The sequence below is a fragment of the Nothoprocta perdicaria genome, unplaced genomic scaffold, assembly GCF_003342845.1.
Source record: "Nothoprocta perdicaria isolate Ctin4 unplaced genomic scaffold, notPer1 scaffold_26, whole genome shotgun sequence".
Lineage (NCBI taxonomy): Eukaryota > Metazoa > Chordata > Aves > Tinamiformes > Tinamidae > Nothoprocta > Nothoprocta perdicaria.
In genome coordinates this window covers 706,537-730,681 of record NW_020455488.1, presented here as the reverse complement: position 1 = coordinate 730,681, position 24,145 = coordinate 706,537, and the positions used below count along the sequence as shown (strand labels likewise).

The 24,145-nt window shown below is 53.8% G+C and overlaps 1 protein-coding gene across 1 annotated transcript; it reads left to right on the top strand.

The window, feature by feature from the left end:
- Positions 1-72: 72 nt before the first annotated feature.
- Positions 73-23,757, top strand: RGMA (repulsive guidance molecule BMP co-receptor a). The gene is made up of 4 exons (XM_026040555.1): positions 73-194; positions 7,038-7,153; positions 18,348-18,859; positions 20,801-23,757. Exons 1-4 carry the CDS (start codon positions 181-183, stop codon positions 21,509-21,511), a joined length of 1,353 nt encoding a protein of 450 aa, XP_025896340.1. The 5' UTR covers positions 73-180; the 3' UTR covers positions 21,512-23,757.
- Positions 23,758-24,145: the final 388 nt, after the last annotated feature.

Below are 24,145 nucleotides of genomic sequence, written 5' to 3'. Positions count from 1 at the left end.
GGCTCCCCGCGCGCCGCTGAGCGAGGCTGCACCGCGCCCTGCGCCGGGCCGGGGGGGCCGCCCGCCCGCCACCACGCACCCGCTTCTGCTCCCTTTGATTTATTTTTCTCTTTTTCCCTCCCGCTCCCCCAGACGGACAAGCAGCCGCCCGCACTCCCCCAGCGCGGGCCGGCCACGCTGATGCGGCCGCTAAGGTAAGCGGGGCTACCGCGGCCTCCCCCGGGCAGGAGGGAAATATAGATATAAATAAACGTGAATAACCCCCCGTGGTGCGCCCTTCCCCTCGCACAGGGGCTTCTTGCTGTGACACGGGGTGTTGCGGGCACGGCCAGCGTGTCCCCAAAACCAGGAGGCCTAGAGGACGCGGGACGGGGGTGTCAGGGACCCGGGCGCGCAGGGATGCGGATTTGCTCTCTTCTTCCTTAACCCCAGCAAGGGAAATAATAATAACAATAACAATAGTAATGCTGGTGGAGGAAGCAGTGCAAAGCCGCAGAATGTCGCTCCGAGTCAGGACACTGCAGAGGCACCAGCGCCTGTCGAGGCTTGATGCCACTCGGGGACCCAAACATCCCCTGCGTTTAAGGAACCCGGGTTGTGTTCGCAAGACAGGTGCTTTTTGTTGTGGTGGTGGTTGGGAGGCAGGAGATGAAAGTTTGGTGTTGTTTTGATGTGATTCTTGATTGCTGCCTGTTGGAGTAATTGCATCGCAATTGCTCAGAGGTAGAATCAATTTCCCCAAATTGAGATTTTAATGAGAGCTTGCGAGCTGCTGTTATGTCATGTGGTTTAAGGCGGCGTTGGGTTTCATTTATTTTATAAATTGGGTACTTTTGCAAATGGTTTAGGGTTAACAGCACCACCCAGCGGGAAGGATCGCCCCGAGCTGCGCTTTATCCGGGCAGGAAGCACATGTGTCCGGCCGGGAGTGCAGAAACACCTACCGCAGCCCAGGCCACTTGCCGAAAGACCCACAGAGATGCTCAGTCAAGACTTTTTGCTATTCCTTTTCCTCATAAGAAGGAATGTATTGGTCCTAGGAGATATTCAGAAAAATGTTTAAAGTCTCCTGATGATGCTGTCAGGGTCCTTAGCATTTTGTAACTGGGAGGACAGGAAAGGTGTGCTGTGATGGATTATATTGCTGTCAGGAACTGACACGAGGACAAGGTGGTAGGGATACAGAGAGCTTTTGCCTTAAGGATCTTTCAAGCTCCTCTTCCTTCCTGTGCTCAAGGTCTAGACTTGGAACCCCTGGCTGTTACTCCCCATCCTCCCCCGGCAGTTTTCAGCAGAGCCTTCTTACCTTTAAATGAGCAGAGCCCAGAGATGTCCTTAGCTGACCTGTTGGGTTGGAGAGGGAGAGAATTAGGCAGCTATGTTTGCACTTTCTCAAGACACAAACAGTTTTGAAAAGCAGCAGAGAAAGAGTGAGGTTGCCCTCCTGCCTTGCTGCACAAACTGGTTTCTGTCTCTGCTGATAAACATACACATCTCTGTGGTTCTTCTTCTGCACTGTTTAGTTTCTGGCAGGTCAGATTTATCTGTCCTTTCTCCCGAGCTGGCCCATGGCCACTCAAACGTGCTCTTGGGCACCTCTCAGCCCACGTGGTTTTTAGAAGGGAACCCAGGCAAGAAGATACACTAAGGAGATGTTGCTTGGTACTTACTGCTAAGAGGAGATTGCACCAAGAAGACCAGCCCCTTGCAGAGAGCAGGTCCTCGAAGAGGAGTCCCAGCCATTGCTCTGACCTGCAGGACAAGGACGGCTACGAGCTCCTTGCGTGGGAGCCGAGTTCTCTCCACCAGGCATCACGAGCAAGCGAAATGAGCGGAAAGCAGTGAGTGCCACAGTCAAAAGCTGATGTGATAAATTCTATTTCTCTGAAAATTTCTCTGCTTGTTTTTTTTTTTTGCTGAGACTGGAGGTCTCCAACATCCCATCTCCCTTGCTTCTTGTTCAACCCGGCCGGTTTAGAGCATTTCGGTGTGAGCTTTGTGGCCAACCGTTGGGAGCGGGCACCATAAAGAGATCCCAAAGCAGAGCTGCCAACAGCGGCTTCATTTGGGAAAGCTTTTATCAATCACTCTCCACGGAAGGAAAGTTGCAGGCCAAGAAAGCTTTTTTTTTTTTTTTTTATTGCTGTTACAAAGCTGTATTTTATTATCCCTTCAACGCAATGGCCTCTCTTCACATAGCCAGGTTGGCGAGTCTAATGTTCACAGAGGCAGCTGTGGGCAAGTTCCTTACGTGAAGCAGGGGACTGGCCTCCCCGCACTTTGCCACAAAGCAGAGGTTCTGCCCTCRAAGCCAGCTCCGTGTCCTCCCCTCCACCAGCCCCATTAAGTTACTGCAAACCTTACCTAGGACACTAATGAGGACCCTAACAGATACTTAAGCTACAATGTTTTCCACTATCACCGACAGTGGTGTGTGGCTGTTACTGCAGAAAGATGAGTGATTTTTTTTCTTCTTGTTTAGAAGTATTTGCTTTAATATGGGAATCTGTCAGATCACAGGTATTGGGGGTTTCTTCTGCGAGCATTTTGGAATCACTTGTCAGACCTCCCCAGAGAATAATCTACGGTTTTCTACTCCAAACAGCAAGTGGTTTTCCTTTCTTCCTTCTTTAAGGAGTGGTCTGCTCTTTGCTGTTTAAACCAAACACTAATATAAATCATTGCAGCACATTTCAGGAGTATTCTCCAGCACTGGCAATCACTATTTATTCTGGCTGGGCCAGTTCATCTAAACTCTCCGTCCTGAGGAACATCAAATACAGATGACCACTGCTAAAACCAGTTCTTTGTTTTAGCAGGACACCTTTGACAGGACCTGCTTTTGTTAGACTTTGCTTGGACATACAGTGTGAAAGCTGATCTCTCTCCAGCTTTATAGCTGGACACAACAGCTAAGCAAAACAGCAGAACGAGCAATGTCAACAACAAGGAGCAGGTATCTGCGGATCTGAGACCCAGTGTGTTGCTTGGTATTTTCTAACCAACTTTGAACTAGGCTCAGTGAGCAGAGTACTTTTTTCCTGACTTCTAGTATCCAGAATATTAAAAACAGACACCAACATTATTCACTGATGGAAACTCTATGGCACAAAGTGAATCAGGACAGGTGGTAGGCACAGCCTCTTTCAACTGGTTTTGCACCAACATCTAAACTCTGGGTTTCACAGGCATCTTTTGGTGTCTGTGGATTGGTGGTTATATATTCAAGTACCATCAGTAACAAGAGAAGTCCCATGTTAAATGGCATTTTATGAGCTGAAGCAGCCCTGTGCATTGACTGCTGCAAACATTCACTCCAGAGTTGCTCTTCAAGGTTGATCCTCCATCCGGAAAAGCCAAGGAGCTCTTTGCCATGACTTATGTGGGAAGGCAGTTTTGCCRTCATAAACATTTTTGAAGATCATACAGGGCTTTGCAAACATGTCTGAACTAAATTCCCTGCCCTGCTGCATGGCAGATGAGCTCTGCCTCATCCTTTTTACTGTGGGGACACTGAGGCAGAGAAGGCAAAGTTGCTTTCTTGAGACGTGTGGAGGTAGGGGCATGAAGAGATGCCAAGCAGAAAGTTCATGGGAGAGTCAGGAGTAGACCTAGGAGTTCCTCTAACTGCTAGTTACAGTCCTCATAAATACCTGTATTTACTATTTTAGCCCTATAATTATAGGTACTGAATAAATTCCATTAGGAAGWCTGTAAGGGGAGGTATCATCTCTAACCCATACGGTTCAAATTAGACATATTCAGTGGCCTTGCTGAAGCCCACAGCCATGCACGATGTGACACACGGGGCTGGGAAATATTCAGAAAAGTAAAGCTCAGACAACTGCTCCCTGTTGAATTTCCTTCGGGAACTCATCCCGCAAATATCTTGGAGAATCGTATCGGTGAACACAGACTGATTTCTCCTTATTGGTCACTTGGAAACACAGGAGCACACGGCCCTTCCGTGAGGACTTCAAAGAGGAGGATCAATGTGCAGCTGATGGCAGTGGTGCCTTTGCCCCTTGGCCCCTGCATGTTCCCACCGAGGTGTCTTTTGCACAGGCTCTTTGCAAAAAGCATCGGGTTCCTTCGTGCTGAAAGGCACTGCTAAATGGAAGAAAAAGCAAGGGAAAAAGCAGCCACCACTTCACTTGGTTCCACTTTTTGCAGCCTGGACATCTCCTGTAGGCAAAGCAGAGACCCTGAAGTTTGGGGTGATTTGAAACTTGCTAAACAGAAAAGGGAAGGTGATTTGTAAAATGTAGACTGGGGAGCAGGGTTTCAGAAACACACCTTATTTGGGGCCTTTTCCTGCTCTGCCGTTACAGTTTGGACACATCTGTTGTTTTCTCCAGTGAAGTCCTCTGCTTTGATCAGTGCCAAAAACAGCAGTCCCGTTTGCAATGCATGATGCAACAGAGCAAAATCGAGGAGAAATTTTTATGAACTGGAGCCAGCGTCATCGGATTGTTGCCTTATGGCAGCACAGATTTCCCTAAACCAAGGGCAGAAGCTTCCCTTCTTCTTCTTCTTTTTTTTTTTTTTTTTTTTTTTTTTTTTTTAGGGGAAAAAGAAAATAAAAATTTAAAAAATTAAAAAAAAAAATAAAAAATTAAAAAAAAAAGATTTTTTAACTTTAGCTGGATTCCATTCTCACATCACAATGGGGGAGTTTGCCACCAAACAGCAATGCCCAAGTGGGGCTTTAAGCTGAGCAATGAAACTAGCCTTACAACAGCTATTTAGCACCTACCTCTTAAAAGTTAGTAATCTCGTCATTGTGTGAGTTAAAAAATAATCAGATCAGGCTGCATGTCATCAGCCTGGGAAGTGGCTGAAGGGAGATATTCGAGTCTGAAGTGAAAGCAAAACTTGCATTGCAGAAAGGAGAGAACAAGAGGAGGGTTTGAGGGTCGACAAGCCCTTATCCTCAATCTCCCCCTTGMCAAGACTCATCCCAGCTCCTGGGTCCCCTTTGTTCCCCCCAGGCTCCTTTCAGCTCTGCCTACAGGTCCCATGAGCAAGGAGCTCCTGGTGGGTGCTAGCACAGCTGGCAGGGTTGGGCGTTCTTGYCCCTGTTTGACATCCCCCACACAGAGGAGCTCAGGGTGGGCGTTGCTCCCACACTGCAGGTCTGAGTCCCGCCTGGCACCTTTCATCTCTCGCCCAGCTCTGCAGCAGAACTGGCTTTACTGGACATCTCTAACTGCATGGAGGTCGGCACCAAGACAGAGCACCGCGCACCCAGACAAGACTCCAAGTATTTTGCATCCCATATGGGTCCCACGTGGAAAAGCTTCATTTTAATTCCTGCTGTAGCCTGGACAAAACCCTGGTGTGCTGCCATGTGGAGGCAAAGGGGCTCAACCCCYGCAAGGAGAACCAGAGCAGTGGTACCAGAGCTGAGATCCTCTCAGATATTCATGCCCATCTCATCTTCYTCACCTCATCCTCCATGGGAAGTCTGTTGCAGCTGGACCACAGAGTCAGTCCATTGCAAGGAGGAGATCACAGCAGCTTCTTGGAGACTTTAAGCTAGCATCCCTTCAAAAAATATCCATAAGGGTGTTAGTAAGGGGAAGAAAGACAATTTCCAAGGACAACTGCAGGCCAAGTCAAGGAAGATCTCCTAAGACATAGGGAAGAAAGACTCTTTGCTAAAGAGCAGTTACAGAGCTGGAGGAAGGGCTGGGACTAAAAAAAAAAAAAAAAAAAAAAAAAACTTTTTCATTATATTATGTTTCATTGTTTCTATATAAGATCCCCAAGAGGAAGGAGATGAAACATTAGGATGGCAGGGGGTCCCTAAATCAAAGGAGGGCTAATAATCTAAAACAGGGAAGTTAAAGCACATTAATTAAACCATACTATACCCATGGGCACTCAGAAATGAAGTTGTCTTAGGTCGCAGTGAYTAAATCCTCCTTCACGGGGAATTTTATAGAGCCCTAAGTGCGCTAGGGTAGCACTGCAGGGATGCTCTCCCTCTGGCTTAGCTTTTCCACGAGTGGAGCGGCTCCCTGGGACGGTGTGACCGCAGGGCCAGCCCGCTGGGCTCGTTTTTGGGGGGCCTTGCTGCAAAGAGCAGAGTCTGGGAGCGCAGCGGCGGGTGTCTCAAGGACGCGCAGGTACCTGCTGGGCCCCCCCGKGAGCCCGTCGGCAGGAAAGCAGCTGTGTTCAGGGGTCCGGACAGTCACGCGTGTCTGCCGGGATAGCGATTCCTGCCTCTTGGAGCTGCTGTTTGTGAGTCACCCGGGCTTACTGCRGCGCTGCCAGTGCAGGTGTGCGGGAATGACTTGGCGCGGGTTGGGAAACGCTCGCGCRGAGCTGGGAGCAGGGAGCCGGTGGCGCAGGAGGTGGCGGGCAGAGCCCGGGCCCAGCGCCAGGAGCTCCAGCCCCAGCTCTGGGGGGTCCCCCCGCCCCTGTCCCCCTGGCTGGGGCAGAGGCCGTGGTCCTTTCGCCCCGGACAGGGAACCAAGCCCCTTAGATCCCACCCGCGAGCTCCCACCGGAGAGGAGGGACCCGCGCCGTGCACAGCCGGGGCAGGGGGAGCCGCGGGCCCCGCTCCCATCGGGATCTCCCGTTCCCATCGGGGTCCCCCGTTCCCACAGGAGTCCCCCCTTTCCCACGGGGGTCTGGGCAGCACCAGCCCCGACGGGGCGGTGAGAGCGGCGAGGGCGGCCCCGGAGGCGGGAGCCGCGGAGRAGGAGGAGGCGCCCGCGGAGCACGTCGGCATTGGAAGGCGGCCGGGATGATTGATGGTTGGGGCTGTTTTGCAATGGGAGGGGAAGGCGAGGAGGAGGAGGAGAGTCCGTGTAATCCGGCAGTGCAGAGGCCACCGAGCCCGGCAGCCGGGGCCGCCTGTCCCTGCCCTGCGCAGCGCCGCGCTCCGCGCAGCCACGCGCGGCTTCTGAGTTTTTTTTTTTCCTTCTTCCTTTCAATTGATTTATTTTTTCCTTTTGTTTTCTTTTCCTCTCTTCCCTTCTCCTTTTTTTTTTTTTTCTTTTTTTTTTTTTTTTAAACTCTTCTTCCAGGGAGAGGATAGTGGTTAAAGCTCGAGCTGGATGGATGGGTATGGGGAGAGGGGCAGGATCCACAGCCCTGGGACTTTTCCAAATCCTCCCTGTCTTTCTCTGCATCTCCCCTTCAGGTAAGGAACAGCCTCTTGTTTTGAAGATTTTTTTTTTCCTCCCCCGTTCCCTGTATCTCTCTCAGCCCGCGRATCTGCTCCCCCTGCCCGTGGGCCCCTTTCCCTCTCGCTCTCTCTGCTCGCCACATGTTTGACACGAGCGAGGCGGGGGCTGCGTTTCGGTGTCCCCCCCCTCGCTGCACTGGCCGCGTATCCTTTGTGCGCCGGAGCGCAGCGAGGGCGGCCGCGCGGAGCCGCTGTCAGCAGCGCGAGCAGGTTCCGCGCGGCGCCCTTGGCCGCTGCCCGCGGGGCGCCGGGGGCCGCGCGGCCGGTGTCGCGCGTGGGGACCGCRGTGTCGCCGGGGGGCCCCGCACGCCCGCGCTCCGACGGCTTTCGCTGTGTCCCTCCCCCGCTTCTTTCTTTTTTTCTCCTTTTCCCTTCCGTTTCTTTCCCCCCCTTTTTCCCTTCTTTTTCGCGGCCCGTGGTGCAGCCGCGGCGCTCGGCGCGGGGCCGGGAGCCGCTCCGCTGTCAGGGTCCCCAAGCAAACGGCTGGACGGCCACCAAATGGTGCCGCGAGCACCGCAGCCCCCGGCCCCGCGCCTGCCCCCGGCCCGCGCCTGCCCCGCTGATGCCCCCCCGGCCCTGCCCCCCTCCCCGCCGTCCTGTGGCCCGTTTGTTTGTATTGTGTCAGAAAAGGAGAGAATTTCAGAATTACAGCTGAAAACGCCATCTGTTTCCAATGAATCCCCCATAGTTTTTCACAATGTTTTTGGCAGATCTCTGCCTGCAAATTCCTTCAAGCCCTGAGTGCTTGTTTTTGTTGGGGGAGGGGAAACCGAGTCCACAGAGGCGGATTTGTTCCTTCCAAAACTCTCCAGTTTCTTTACCTCCTTTTTTTTTTTTTTTTTTTTTTTTTTTTTTTTCTTCTCTTTTGGAAGGGGAAAAAAAAAGGGAGAAAAAGCAGGAGGGCAAAAGAAAAGCACTAACACTGCAGTTTCACGATTTACCTCTTTCACTTTTGTAAAACTTGCCCTTTATTTTTTTTTAATCGCCTCTGCATTTCTTTTGCATAGACGTAGGTGAAGCCGTCTTGCACACACATGCAGCCAACAGATAAATAAATAAATTACGCKGTGCCCCCTCCCTCCCCCTTGGCCCTTTTGGTGCTGCCTGCGCTGGGGGGCGGCGGGGWTTGCTCAGCTGCGTGCAGAGGACCCCACTTGTGCCCGTGGGTTTTCCTTTCCTTGTTCCGACCCAGTACGTGTTGCTTCACTCCCCGTATGKAGCGTTTGCGTTGAAGCGTTGAGACTTGGAGATTTACGGTGCAAGAAAGAACTTGATACGGGACCTGGTTGGCTGCTTTTGTCTGGCTCTGCCCTCGGCAGTCAAATAAGGTGCAAAGAACTGGCAAAACGAGGTGATCCGGAGGMAGCGGGAGGGAGCGGGTGCTAGCGGAGCCCCGGCTCCCGTGGGGGCGGCTGGGCCRTGGACCTGCGCCCCAGCGGCTTCGTTTGCTTCGTCCCCTCCATGCACGTGCCCTGGGGCTGGCTCCCTCTCGTGCCGCTTTCCGTGACATCGACCCCTTCGAGGCCCGGCCAGCGGTGCCCCCGTCGTGCTCGTGGCGCGGGAAGGAGCCCTGAGCAGGGCAGGGCGCTGGGACYGTCCCTGTAGGATCTTGTCAGGCTGGTGGCTGCACCCGCTGTTCGTGGTGGGACCCTGCAGTGCCAGGGTGCTGGCTGTCCCCCTTGTCCTGCGGATCCCTCTGTACCCAACCAGCAGCAGAGAACCCTTGGTACCTTCCCGAGGATTACGGGCTTGCTCCCTCCCCATGGATGCTGCTGTGCTCCGGCTTTCCCTGTGCTGTGTCAGCCCTGCTACACATCTGTCTCCAAGAGTATTTTCCACCCCTGCTCYGTCCAGGGGTTCATTCCAGGGAAGGATCTGGCCCTCCTGGAGGTGTAAGGGATTGACTGTGGAATGGCCCCTGTCTYGGTGGCAGGGAGGTCTGTGAGCTCAGTGTAGAGCTGATGTTGGGAAGAGGCGCTTGGAGGCTCTTGAAACCTCTTCCAGCCACTCGAACCAGCAGCGTTTGCAGATGTGGGGGGACACAGGACAAGGTGGCAGGAGGGGGCCTCGCTGCAGTGCCAGGTGTTACTCAGACAGGGAAGGAGGCAGGATTCAACCTGGAAATACTTTGGCTGCCCAGGTTTGCTGCTCGTGCAAAGCCTGGCTCTTGGAAGAGGCGCCTTGCAGTGCAGACTGGGGCACGTGTTGCTTTTTCCACCCCCACAAAATTCCCTTCTCCAGGTTCCAGGCCCTTGGTTCCCAGCAGTGGGCTCTGCAATAGCAGGGCCCGGGTTTGCAGGCACAGCCTGCGCGGCTGCTCCCGGCCGCCCGCGTGGGTCTGAGCGCCCGTGGGGCGGCCCCGGCACCGTCCCAGCGCGGGGGCTGCGCGGGGCTTCACCCTGCCTGCTGCCCCCGCAGCTCCGGCCGCGCTGAGGAGCTCTGCGGCGTCGGCCCCTTAACGGGCAGGGTCCCAGGAGGGCGCTCCGAAGGGCAGCCCTCCAGCAGGCCTCCGGAAACCTTTGCAACCTGTGTGTGGCAGTGCAAGAAGAGCTCCCATCTCTGGGCTATTTATTTTGCCCTCCTCGAGCTCCCAGGCCGCGCAGGCGTTTGATTGCAGCCCGCAGATCACTTTGCACTCGAGGGCAGCCTGGCTCGCTAAGCCACGGCCCCCCCAGTTGCGATTGCTGCAGCGAGGGGCAGAATTGAATTAGACTCGATGGCCAGAGCAGATACCAGCCCGGGATGAAGTCACAGGGCTCTCGGTGCCACGCATGGGCAGCCCCTGTGGAGCAGCACAGCCTTCCAAGGGCGCATGGATGGTCAACAGGCTTGTAGAGYCCTGTCTTTCTACTGCAGAGGTGTGGAGGGAGCTTTGGCATTTAGTTCCAGGCAAGGAAAGGTCTCCCAGCACATATGGGGAGTTCCTGGGGTCAGAGAGAGCCCCAAGCTTCCCTGGAGTCCCAGATGTTTCCTCCTGCCTCGGTTTCCTGTCTTTTCCGCCCAGCTGTTGAGTTCGGTCCCCAAAGTCCCTMATGATGCTCAAGGGTGTTTTGGTTTTCTCGCCCGCTTCCATTTTCGGGCCGTGTGACGCACTCCAGCCAGCCCTTTCYGAGGTGACAGGGACATGTGGCGGGGTGTCCCCAGGGCACACACGGCCCCCGCGCTCTGCCGCCCGCAGGGACCACAGAGCACCGAGTTCGCAGGGACCGATGAGGCTGGGTGGGCTCTGGAGCCTGAAACYAAAATTCTCCTAGAACGAAAACTTGAGCCCAGGGCCCAAGCCATGAGACGCATTTAGRAATAAACATGTGAAAGTCTGTGGCTTTGACAGAGGGACAAATATCATCACGGGAGCACCGGGCGCGGGGTGGGTGGCAGCGGGGGCCCGTGCAGAGCAGGGCTCTGTGCCGGGCACGTGCGCCCAGCCCAGGGGCCGCTGCCCATCGCTGGCCTTGGTGGCCGCGTCCCCAGGAGGGTGCCAGGCCGAGCGAGCGCCCGCGCGGGCACCCCCCGCCCCGCGCTCCAGTCAACGCCTCCGATCGAGATGCCGCAATTTTTTTGGCAGGCGCTTAATTGTATAAATTTGCCTCATCCAGATTTATGTGCTCCGGGCGTTTCTCCATCTCCTCATTTTGTGTCTCATTTAGCTCGGCATTTGAAGGGCTGCAATTTCACAAGCGCACGGTTGGGATGATTATTCCTAGAGGGAATACACACCTGTAAGCAGAAAGCACTTTTCCCTCTTGCTGCCTGCCTCAGCCAGCGAGGAGGAGGAGGGAGAGGGACCCGCTGCCGCACCTGGAGAGGCCCCGGGCTGTGGTGGGTGGCGGGTTGAGCCTTCAAACGCTCCGCAGAGGCGGGCTGGGAAAAGGCTGCGCTGCGGAAGGCGGGATGGCTGCGCCGGCAGGCCGGGCTGCTGGAGGCTGTGCCGGGCGCTCACCGCAGCACCCTCGTGCAGCGCCGGGGTCGGTGGTTTTGAGAGCAGGKTTGGGGGCAGTCAGTGATTCCTGTTGCTGCTTTGGGTGCAGATGCACTGGGGATCTCGCTGGCTTTCCAAACTCCCCAAGTGTCAACTGCGGGTCTCCGAGCAACACCTCCAGCGGTGCTGGGGCTCAGCCCAGCCCTAGTGAGCCCGGAGCAGCAATCCCAGCACCGCTTCCYTAGGCCGGGGAGATGCAGTGGCCCCTGCGGAACATGCTCGGGCCATTGAAAGCTGATTGCAGAGCCCTGAGAGCTGCCTAAAGTGACTCGGCTCCTCTGCCGCATCCCACTGCTTGGCAAGGAGGACAAAGGGGACTTGTCCCTGGCAGGCCCTCCAGGTGCTTCAGTGATCAGCACAGGTTGAAAAGGGAAAGCTCCCTCTGTGTCCCTCTTTTGACATAAGGAAACTGGAGAAAGCCTTTCTGCAGCCGCCTCCGGAGAGGGATTGGGCTGGGTTAAAAGGGAGGCTGCAGGGACCCGAGCAAGCGCTCAGATACCCACCGCCCGCATCTAGAGTGACCCAGCCGGCCTGCCCTTCACCTGGGCTTAGTGCATCTGCTGCGTTTGCCAGCGAAGAGAGTGCAAAATCCAGCCCAGGGGATGGAGGGGAGCCCGTCACAGCGAGCCCCTCCTTGCAAAATAGGAGCTCCAGCGCTTTAAGAGAGTCAGGTTTGTTTTTCCCCTTCAGTTCCCTCCTCCGGTCCTCCTTCCCCCACTTCAGTGCAACTGAAACCTGATCTAATCCCTTTGCACATGGGTAATTTATTGGTCTATTGGGCTTTTCTTGATGGCAAATTGCATTGTCTCTCTTCCTGGGTTGAGGCTTTGGAGCAGTTTGCTGCATTCCTGCAGCTCTTTTCTCAGGGCTGCTCTTTCACACCCCCTCTGAGCCCAGTCAAATCAGTTTTATTGGGCCTCTTTGTTATGCAAACAAGGCAATAATAATCAGGCTATTATTCTGCAAGATTGTGCTTGATTAACAGTTCAAAGGAGGTTGCTGGAGGAGCCCAGCGCACAAATCCTTTCAGGCCGCCCGGGTCAGACGGCCACCGGGCTCCCCCTCGCTGCATGGTTCCCTCGGCCTCCTCCTGCTGAAACGGAGCCAGCCCCGCTCGGGAGGCACCATCCATCAGCACTGCTGCCACGGCCCCGCAGAAGCTGCCGTTGGGGCTTGTTTCTCTGTGTGACCCACGCAGAACTCGCCCCTGAGCGAGGCACCGGGGTGTGCGTCTGCCGCAGCCCTCCATGCGGTATTTCTAGGCCGCTCTGTATCAGGCAGCCCTTCCCTCCTGTGTGCAGAGGGCACGTGCYCACACATGAGCTGTTCCTACCGCTGCCACTGCTTTCCTACCACTGCCGCCGCTTTCCTCCTCTAAACTTCCCCGCTGTGATGGGAATGGCTCCACACTGGTAGTGCTGGAGGAGACGGCCTTGATGCAAAGGTTGATRTAACCAATCCGCTCTATTTCTGCTTTGGACTCCTGAAAATCCTGGTGGAATGGATCCCATGAAGGAAATTTTCAAGGAACAATGTGACTTTTAACTCTTTTCCACTCCTTCTTGCGCTAGTGGTGACCCAGGGGCTGGGCAGCCCTAATTTCCTCGAGGTTGGTTAAAGTTGCTGGTATTTAGGGCCTTGGAGAATCGTGCCTTTCCTATTGAGGTGTCAGCATAAATATGTTTATTTAGATTACTTACATAAATATATGTTTAGGAGCCTAAGTCTAAGCGCTCAGATCAGAGGCCAAAGGTAATCACATTTTACTGGGTTCTCAAAAAAAATCTTTTACTGCACACGTTAAGAGTCATACATCTATGCTTCAATCCATATATTTGGAAAGACACAGGATGATGTATTTGCATCACATGTGGGTGATGAAATACTTTCCAGCCCGTTAGTAACCAAGAGGATATTAAACAACATCTTTTAGCAGTGAACATTTTAAAATTAACAAGTCTGGTTAACATGCACCCAAGAGTCTTAAAAGAATTGGCTGAAGGGAGCTTTGGCTTGCTGAAACTAATTTCCAGTAATTCTTATTACTAGAGAAATTACAGAGGAACTGTTGATTCTATGCTAGTTTTCTGAAAGAGCATGATTGGGGTGAGAGTAATCCMGGTAACCTGACACCAGTCCAGGGGAAAATAGGGTGCACTGATAAGGAATTAAAAGGCTAGTAGTATATAATTAAAAGCARTCAGCATAGCTGAAAAGTAAGTCTCGTCACACAGAGCTGATTTCATTATTTGAGGTTAGCCTTTTGGCTGTAAAATTTTGATGCGCTCATGTAATGCATTTGAACATTCAATTTAACAGCCTGTAATGCAAAAGCGTTGAGGTATCAGGGGTCTGAGCACACAGAGGGTTGAGAAGGTTGTGGCCAAGAAGGACTGTCCAGTGGTGATAGTTTTAAGAGAGGTTTCACAGGCAATGGGAGTCAACTTAGTGCACTTAGACCCCTTGGGAAATCAGTGCTGATAAAACGCAGAGGAATGCGTGAGCCAGTGGCTCAGCAAGGGCTGCCCATGAGAGATGGAAACCTGGGTCTGGTGCAGGCCAGAAGCTGTTGAGAAGGTCCTTGCATTACCGCAGGGAACAGGCTGGCAGCGATCACGGCCAGGGCTCTGCAAAGGAGGCTGAAACGCTGGAGTGGGGGCAGGAAGGCAGCATTGATTGTAGGGCTGGGCAAACACCTTCCAGTGAGAACTTAAAAGTGCAAACCGTTTAGCTTATCTAAGGGATTGACAAGTGACTTGATTGCAGTGTGTAAATATCTTTGAGGGAAACATACTGGTCACTAACGGACTTTTTTACTGCTTTGGAGAAAATCACTGGTTCTTTTTATGCCCTTACAGTGAGTCAGATAAAACCCCCGTCAGAATCCAGGCTCATGTTTGGTACAGGCGATAAGCCCTCCAACCTGGAGGAAGTGGTTGGTGACTTTCCAGTGTGAGCTGCCCTGCTGGGGCAGGTGCTTAAACAAGCACAGGTYAGTAAGGGTCTATCAACTAGGCAAAATTAATGTTTTTTCTTCTGGTCTTAAGCTTTCCCAAACTGTTGGTCTCCAGAAATCAGGCATGCTGTGACACACCATGGCTCTGTGTCCCTCTCAGGTCTGTCCATGCTGTGCTGGGACCCAAGGTTGCTTGAAGGACAAAGGTGAAGACAAGAATGAGGCTGGAGGTGCTTGGACCACCAGYGAGAGATACTGGTGTGTCCTTGGGGTGAGGAGCTGTTGCCTATGGACAAGGGTGCTGGTGGCACCCAGGCCCTGGCCCGCGCCCCATGGGAGAGGCTGGCCGGCTCTGCGCTGCGAGGGGTTTTTGTTGCCGTGCTAAATCATCCATGCTCGAAAAACAGATCCATTGTGAGCAGATGGAAAATAGATTATGTGAAATTGAATAAACATCATCCCCTGGCGCGGGTACAGATGCGCGTGTGCTGTGGCGCCGGAACCGCTGCCAGCAGGGATGGGGGGAGAAGCCCAGGAGCAGGGGGAGAGGGTCCTGCCTGTCGCCCATCCCCGCGATTCCCGGCTCTCTGGCCCAGCAGAGCGGTTGGGCTGTGGCCGGTTCCCATTGGGGCCACATGGGCAGCGCGTGAGTCACGCAGGGTTGGCACGAGCCCGGCTGGGCACAACCGCCACGTCCAGCACCAGCGAGGCCCACGCGGGGTTCGTCCCTCCATAAAAACAGGGCCRACCACGGCCTTGGTGAGGGAGAGGACAGGAGGGGCCGGCACCTTCCGTGTGCACGGCGCTTTTCCAAACCCTAKGGAAGCGGTGGGAGGAGGCGAGGCGAGCGGCCGGGAAGGGCACGTGCACATGTGCCCGCGCGCCCGGCCGCCGCGTGCTGCCGCCCGGCACCTGGCTCCTGAGATCTGGCCTTATATGGGGCCCTGGGCGCAGCGGGGCCGCGTGCCAGGAGCGGCGCGATAACATCTTTAAGAAGAACGCTCCCCCTTCAGGCCTGGGAAGGGAAGAGATGGGCTCTCCTGCCTTCTTTTTTCCTTTTTTTTTTTTTAAATTTAAGTTAGTACCTTATAAAGTCATGAGCTCGCCACTGGGCGCACGGGCCGCGCTTGGCGTTGAGCGCTCGCCATGGGTGATGCAGCCCCGAAGCTCGCAGGCCGCTGCGTCCCCATGCCCTGGACTGTCCCCGTGGTGGTTCTGCGGTGGTTTGGTGGCTCACCAGGAACGCTGTCACTCAGAGGCGGCGGGAGAACCTTCCTCGACAGCAGCTTGACGCGCAGCCCGCTCTGTCCGGAGCACGTGCTGCCCCGGCCCACAGCGTTCGGCTCCTCATCCAAGCGGGTGAAGCCTGCCCTTAAGGAGCAACGTGCTTTTTTTCCTCCTAAAAAGTATCAAATCCTAAAACACAACTGTGAGGCCGTGCACCCTCAGGGCACCCTCGAGCTTTGTTTGGGGTGTAACTACTAAGAGAGCAAGGATCCCACTGCCTGAACTCGCAGTCGTATGAGCAGCAGCAGAGGTAGTTGTGGGGCTTTTGCCCCCTGTCCTGGCTGCTTCTCTCCACCAGGAGGGTCTTGGGGAGTTCGCTTGGGGCACTCGCCTTCATTTCACTGCCGTAGAAGCAACTGTGAAGCAACAAGTCTTTGGTAGAAATATGCTCTCCTGGGGCTGGGGAGGCAGTCAGATGGCATAATAAGTATTGCACACTTGACTCGCAAACGTAGAAGGCCTAGCAGAGTGCCCAAGTACCAGGCCAAAACCTGCTATCCAGTTACCTCTGGCTAACGACCAGTTAAAGAAGACACAAAGGCTTTCCACAGTTTCTTGCAGGTTTAATTTGGACGCTGCTGGGCCAAAACAAGCTTCATGCGCTCTGCACTGTTGCTAGCATCTGCGTTTATTAAACATGAAATTTAAAACCGTGAAGAACCTGTCACCGTTTCCTATTTGCACTTCACTCCTTTTGGAAAGAGTGGAGACAGGCTGTGTCTTGAAGCAGAGCTGCTTAGTGTTTTATAGTCTCACTCCCCCTTCCTGATTTTCCAGCACCGGCTATGTTTAGTTTCCAGTACTACAAGGGAATGTTTAAAACTAAAACATACTGTTGTCTCTGAAACAATACTGGGGTTTGTAACTTTCTTTTTAAACAAATCTGAAATGATTTTGGCACAAATGCATTGCCAGCCTCCTGTTAAAGAAACCCCGAGACAGGAATGAGACGTGTCTGCCTGCGAGAGGCACCACAAGGGCATCTGGAAATGGTGGCCTTTTTTGCTGCTGTTGTCACGTTTGGGTGTCTGAGCCCATCCAGTTCCCAAGCTCTCTGAGGGGGTTGATTAAGAGGACAGGAAGGAAAACCCCATGAATTTTAAGTGGTGTGAGCCTGGGTTCACCCAGCAGGGCTCCGCATTGGCAGCGGCAGAGCAGCGGCTGCRCGATGCTCCATGAAGGCCATGTGCTTTCACGCAGCTGCTTTCAAGTCTGCTCCAGGAAAGCCACACTGCCCTGGGGGACAGACATTGGGGGAGCGGGGAAAAAAAAGAAAAGCACGTATCCCGATTTTCCTTGCCAGCCCGCCGCGGGGCCTGGCCGAGGCGAGGCAGAGCGTGGTARCTGCGCTCTGCAAGTGTGCGCTGAGCAAGGTGGCTGTGAGCGCCGGCCCTGCCAGGGATGTCCCCAGCCCAAGCAGACCTGGCTCCGCTCCCGGCTGCCTGCTCCCGACCAAGGTCACTGCAAAGGGCAGAGGTGCTCGGTGCGGTGCAGCCCCCCCGGGCGGCTGCGCTCTCTGCTTTTTCTGTGGGCGGGTTGTCCGCCCAATCCCGGGACCGGACAAGGTGCATGGCAGATGAAGCAAGAGCTTGGCAGATCCGGCCTCTTGCAGCCTTGAGCACTTGCGGATGCAGTCCTGGTGCTTGGGGGCATCTTTGGGGAGATGCTTGGGGCCCTAAGCAGTCCAATCTGTGAAAGCTTCCCAGCTGGAATGGCAAAACCCTTCCATGAGGTAGCCCCTGGGGAGCCCTGGAGATTCCTGACCTGCCTAGCAGGCTCTGTAAGAAAGCAGTGTCATTCCAAGCTCTTGGTAACTCTTCTCAGGTTCAGTCTGGCATTTACACTGACAAGAGACATTTAAACCCTTGCAGGAGCAGCAGGGCTGCCCCGCACTGTCTTGTCCTTGTAGGACCCAGCGCACTCGGAGCCGGCACCTTGCTGATGGAGGCATCTCTGCCTCATTGAGAYATCTTGCAGCTGATCTGTCACTAACACAGCTGAGGAGGAGGCTGATTATCACCTTGCCTGTTTCTTTGCACATGCTTCTGTTTGACACCTGCATCTCTGTGCAGCTTTCCGAAGTGCAGGCACAGTGCAAGGTGGATAAGGGCAGAGGTGTCTCGAGCCCATGTAGTGAGAGAAGAAGAGTTTCTTCAAGGGGGAGCAAACAGCTACTGGAGAGACGGGTCAAGCTCAGAGAGTCCTTACTCATTAAGCTGAGGTTGGCACCTTCTTTGGGATTGCTGGAGCAGCGTAGGGCTGCCTTGGAGCTATCAGCTCTAGCAGATCAGGTGCTTTCCAGCACCTCTGCAAAAAGCTCTKGGCTGTGCCTGTGCGAGGCACAGAGCCTGCCGGAACGTACGCCGTGACCCTGTGCATCACGGAGTGCCCGCTTGGCCCTCAAAGGCAGGGTGCGCACATTTTAGCTGTGGTAGAATTCAGTCTGAACACAGAGCACAGTAATTCATACAGTTTTCCTTTTTTTTTTTTGGCAACATAGCATTTTACATGTCGAGCCTGCAAAAGGCATTAAAAACCCCATTGCATGTCCCCCCCACACTAATGACCCTACCTTATCCCAACTAATGAATACATCCCATTCTTCCCCATCTTATTTTTCCCTCGGGAGGGTTGATCTGAAGACTGGATGCTCTTTCCCTTCTTGGCTTAAAGTGAGGCAGATCTTGCTGATTACTTGAGCTTTAATGTGTGAGAGTTGGGTCATGTGAGAGGGTCATGTCCGGTGACTGGGCCCCCATCACGTGGCGGGGGGTCAGYATCATGAGCTCGCATTGAAGGAGGAAGACTGGGCTTTTTGCTAGACCTAAAGCTAGATCCCCACATGCAGGGGTATACTAGCCAGGAGAGGAGACCCAAGTATTGATCATGTTGTGTTTTCTGTTCCCTTTTGCTCTCCCTTCCTGCAGTGACGTCTCCATGCAACATCCTCAAGTGCAACTCTGAGTACCTGGCAGCCACGTCTGGCTCTCACCACCCGGGCACGGAGGAGGTGCCCGAGTTCTGCACGGCGCTGCGCGCCTATGCGCACTGCACCCGCAGCACGGCCCGCACGTGCAGGGGCGACCTGGCCTACCACTCCGCCGTTCATGGCATAGACGATCTCATGGTGCAGCACAACTGCTCCAAGGATGGCCCCACTTCCCAGCCCCGGCTCCGGACATTACCCCCTGGCGATAGCCAAGAGCGCTCCGACAGCCCCGAGATCTGCCACTACGAAAAGAGCTTTCACAAGCACTCGGCCACCCCGAACTATACTCACTGTGGGCTCTTTGGAGACCCCCACCTCAGGACTTTCACAGACAGCTTCCAGACGTGCAAGGTGCAAGGGGCTTGGCCGCTCATAGACAATAACTACCTGAACGTCCAGGTCACCAACACGCCGGTGTTGCCTGGCTCCACAGCCACCGCCACGAGCAAGGTGAGGCCCTGTGAGCAGAGCCAGTCAGGGAGGAGGAAGATGAGGAAGATTAGCTTCTCCCTGAGGAAGATAAGATGGGGTAGGAGCCCCGCTGAATTCGTGAGCGGCCTTAGGTTTCAGACACCTGTCCTCTCTCCCCTTCCTCTGCTCCCAGCTTTGTTTTTCTTTTAAACAACCTGTGCTTTCTTCATGTGGCCCCTTATAATGAGATGGTGCAGCTCAGAGGATAGCCGTAGCCAAAGGGGTAGAGGCCCCACCTTGGGGACCCAAGACAGCTGTGAACAGTTAGACCAGGATTGAGGGCAGCAGCTTCTGGAGGACAAGCCCCAATCCCGCTTCTCAGATCCCTTTTTTCCCATGTGGGGGCCAAAAGGGCATCTGCACTTGTTGTCTCCCATATCACCTAATCTCACTGTCTCTGTCCCTTCCTGTCCCTGTTGTGCCACCCATCTATTGGGCAGTGGGTGCAGCCCTCTGAGCCCTTCAAAGCAGGAGAGCCCTGTATGGGAGCAGAGAGGTCAAGGGAGTACAACAGGCCAGCACAAGGAATGGTTGCTGGTCAGTTAAAGGAGATGTTGCTGCACCTTGGCATCAGAGAGCACTATCTGGGGAGAAAAGCCTCAAGTTCCACCCATTGCCAGTGAAGGGATGGTGATGGCTGTTGGCTTCAGGGCATGCATGTCTGCTGGGGCAGTGTGAGAAGCTGGGCTTCCTGCCAAGCCCATCTTCTGACGGGGTTTTGTATCTTACCTATAAATGCTGTGAAACAGGGAGCCCCAAAACATCCTGGCGATATTGAGATCTGAGGACAAATTCATCTCTAGCAGTGCACTTCTTAGTGCAAGGTGGAACTGGCGTTTTGGTTTTAACCTGTCCCTAATAACTTCCTTAGGGAATACTTACTGTAGCTCTTAGAAACTTTTCATCTTCCAAATGGCATTAAAACCTGCTGAAGTCTTGCAAGGTTGAGAATTTGGGTGACTGAAGATCCCAGGGATCAGGGATTTCCATGTTAGATCCCAGGATGATGGCTATCTTATGAGTCTCTTCCTTCTTTGTGGGCTTGTGGTGAGGAGGGATTAGTCATGGGATCAGCAGCATGAGCTCTGTAAAGAATTACTGAGTAATTCTTTGGCTAGAGGACCATGTGCTGTTGGAAAGGGCAAGAGCCTCTTGGTCCATGGGGCTCTCTGTGGTTTTACACAACAGTTTCTGACCTACTGTTTTAATCTTCATCAAAAGGCAGGGCTGGACCTCAGAGGAGGTAGCAGAAGGACAAGTTTGAGCTTAGGTTATAGGTGAGGAATTGTCTTGGGCCCAGCCTTTGCTAGTATCCCTCCAAATGGAGGCATCCACACACAAGCATGAGGAACAAATAAACACATGTGTGTGCGTGATTCAGACAGAGTCTGGCATCAACTTGGGTCTAAAGGAAGAGACCCTGTTTGTCTGTGAGCAGGCTGGGAAGGGGAGGAGGCCAGGATCTAAATGCCATGGGAGCCAACAGAGAAGGAAGAGTCCTCAGGAGAGTCAGGACTCATCTTCCCTGCCAGCTGCCAGGCCCCGCAGGCGAGACAGCCGTATGTGCATAGGCATGTCACAACAAGCTTGTAATTCATGATATTCCTCACAAGAGAGGTCTTGTGCTAGCCTACAAGATAAGAGCTCAGATTCAAACTGTAGGCTTAGGTTCAATCCTGCCTCTGGTTCCTGTCTCCGTGCAACTTGCTTGCATGTTGTCCTTGCTTTCGTGCTGAGGAAGGATGACCTTGTTTGGTTGCCCAAAAGTTGGGGCCACATGTTAGGGGGAACGCATTGCCATCAGTTGACTATCCTGYTCCTGGATAGTCTGAGGAATCCTACTCCCATGTTACTTCCCTGCATATTGCTTGGGTTATCAGTACTGGTTGTGATCCTGTTCCTTTCCTTCTTCCCCTACAGCTCACCATCATTTTCAAGAGCTTCCAGGAGTGTGTGGACCAGAAAGTGTACCAGGCAGAGATGGATGAGCTACCTGCTGCCTTTGCTGACGGCTCCAAGAATGGTGGAGACAAACATGGAGCCAACAGCCTGAAGATCACTGAAAAGGTCTCGGGCCAGCACATTGAGATCCAAGCAAAGTACATTGGGACCACTATCGTGGTGAGGCAGGTGGGCCGGTACCTCACCTTTGCTGTGCGCATGCCGGAAGAGGTGGTGAATGCCGTGGAGGATAGGGACAACCAGGGCCTCTACCTGTGTCTCCGCGGCTGCCCGCTCAACCAGCAGATTGATGTCCAGACCTTCCGTTCCCCTCAGGCCACGGAGGGCCGCACCCGTAGGAAGGGGCCCGTCCTCCCCGCCGCCCCCGAGGCCTTCACGTATGAAACGGCCACAGCCAAGTGCAGGGAAAAGCTGCCCGTAGAGGACCTCTACTTCCAGTCCTGCGTCTTCGACCTCCTCACCACAGGGGATGTCAACTTCATGCTGGCTGCTTATTACGCCTTTGAGGATGTGAAGATGCTTCACTCCAACAAGGAAAAACTGCACCTCTATGAAAGGACACGGGACCTGAGTGCTGGCAACGCGGCTCCCTCGCGGCGTCCTCGGGCCCTCCTCGCCCTCTGGGCAGCCCTGCTGTGTCTGAGTCAGTGGTGGTCAGTGTTGTTATAGATGTTTACTCCCACGTGCCGTGTAGAGTGGGAAGAGGGGAGCAGGAAGGGGTGACATGACGGCAGTGCTGGACAGTGAGAGGTTGGATAGCAGATCCAGCTGGGAGCTAAAGGATTGTCCTCAAATCTCAGCGCCTCTCTTCAGTGCTGGCCTTTCCCCTTCCCAGTTCTTGCCCAGGAGGAACGTGCTGTCCCCGGGACCGGTTAGGAGTGTTTTTTTTGGACTATACCTCACGTGGCACTTCCCCACCTCCCCCGCTCCTCCTCCTCCCAGTAGTATGGATGTCGGGGAGCACCAGCCTCCCCTTAGTGCTCCCTCGTGGTACTGAAAATGCTCGTGGTGACTGTGACGTTGGCGTTTGTGACCGTGGCTTTGTGTTAGGGGTGCAGTGCCCGTGAGGAGGCAGGATGGGGCCAGGGCCTGTGGCCCCTTCAGCGGCCTGTTTGGCACAGCCAGCTCTGAGGGTAATCCTGCTCCTTTGCAAGCACCGGTGCCAAGCGGCGTTAGGGACAGGGAGAGCGGGGGCCAAAGGGAAAGGACACAGCGTTTTGCTGGTGCTGGGCTCTCCTGCCCTGTGGCCAGCGGCACGAGGCAGCTTCTGGTCACAGCRGGACACGCTCCTCAAGTCCTGGTGGTCACTGCAGCTCGAAGGGCATCCCCTCTTTTAGCCTGTTCCCTGGGCTGGTTCGCTCAGCGGGTTTTAACATTCCCTGCTGCCTAATGCCCATGCCCAGATCCACTGAGGACTCCTGGTTGTGACAGGAGGAACCTGGCTAGTATTCAAGCGGTTTCTTCAACTTTCGCCCAGCACTGGAGAAGTTCTTGCGCCATTTGCCCTTTGCTCGCTTAAAATGGGCAGCRGGGAGGCTGGTTGGCGGGGAGAGCCGATCCGCAGGCTCCCCGGCGCCGTGGCAGCGGCAGGGCCTGCGCCCGCCCCGAGAGCTCGCGAGGGAAGCCCACGAGCCAGCCGGGCCCCGCGGGYGGAGCCGGAGCTTCGCTCCCTGTTTGTTTGCTGCTAGGTCTCTGCTCCTCTCCTAGTCCTGAGGCATGACTTGCTACCCCGTTTCAGACCTGTCGCACCTGAAGCCCTGCTGGGCTTGAATCTGAAACGGGGCCATGTTAGAAAGCCAGCCAGGAGACTGGATGCAGCAGAGGACCCCCCCACACACCCTTTCCCAAAAGCTCCCAAATGTCTGTTCCCTGGCTTGAAACCATCAGTAATCTTCCTCCTCCTCCATGGTGTAGGCTGCCTGTTTCTTCTTCCCCGTGCTCCTCTGTGGTTCACCTCAACACTCACTGAACAAGCGGCAAGACCACCATTGGTCTGCGTCTTGGAGACCTCTTTATAGATTTCGCCTCCATTCCTTAGTGGGAAATTCCCTGAAATCAGCCCCAAACTATGGGGGGAGCTCCTGTTCTCCAGGGTGGTCTCCAGGCACGATGAAACAAGCTATCACCAAAAGAGGGGGGACATTTGGCAGTCTGAACTGGTGCCAAGAGGCAGCCTGATGTAAATACTTAACGTGACTATTCAGTGTGTCCTAACAGCTCTAGAGCTCCATTTGTAAAGCAGCAGAGAAATGCAAAATTGTGTCGATGGATGTAATTTATATTGTCTTTTTAATATATAGAGCCCTGGCATTGATCTCGTGTGACTGTACAGATGAAGAGATGTAATTGTTTTTTTAAATGTTTAAGGGAAGAAGTGGAAAAAAAAAAAAAAAGATGTGTTTACTACTTTGCTCCTTGCTTTGTTTGCTGATGCCCCAGGTATTCTGTCTAGGGAGATTTTAAAATAAGGATATCACAGTTTGGAGGCACTGAGGAGACCAACTACTGGACCGTGGCACTGGATGGGTTAATGCCACACAGGGCGGCAGCTTCCCGATGCACTAATGGCTTAGCTGAGGCCAGGACTTTTTGTTTCCTTTCCTAAGTGAAGAGCCAAGTTTTTGTCTCCCCTAGAAATTGGATATGCAAGTTCTGAAAGCCAAAACTTGTCGCTGCATAAAAGGAGACTTTTGCTTCTCAACCTGTTACCCCCACAGATAACCCTACTAGGCTTTAAAGCATCCCTSTGAGGAGCCGGCACTCCTTCAAAGCGGGCTGAGCCGGGCAGCAGGGTAGTGATGTGTTACTACTTCCCAAATGACTTCTGCTTCCTAAAAAGCCATCATGCTAAGGCAGGTTGTGCTGTGGTTTTGGGCTAATTTCCAGCCCAGAAAAGTCTATCATTATCTCATAGCCCTGTGCCCCTCTCTCCAGGTGAGCGCTCCAGTGGTGGTCAGCTGTACTATGGTGGTTTAGTTGGGGGTATCCATATTTTAGAAGCAAACAGTGAAGCACTTTATTTTGGTTTTGTTTGACCCAATTCTGGTTAAAGATGAAGTGTGGCCAAGAAAGACCTGATACTTGGAAACAAAAACAAACAAACAAAATAATAGGTAGGCAAGGCGGAGGGTGGCGTTATGAGAATGTTCCCACCTCCTCCCTGCATTCAGACCCATGGGAGTGTCACCGCGTGTATATACTGTAAATTATTTATTGAGAAAAATGCAAGTAAAATTTGAGGATTTTTTTGACAATAAATTTGTGGGTCTCTTTTGTTCCTTGTGTGTTGCATGGTGCTGTCTT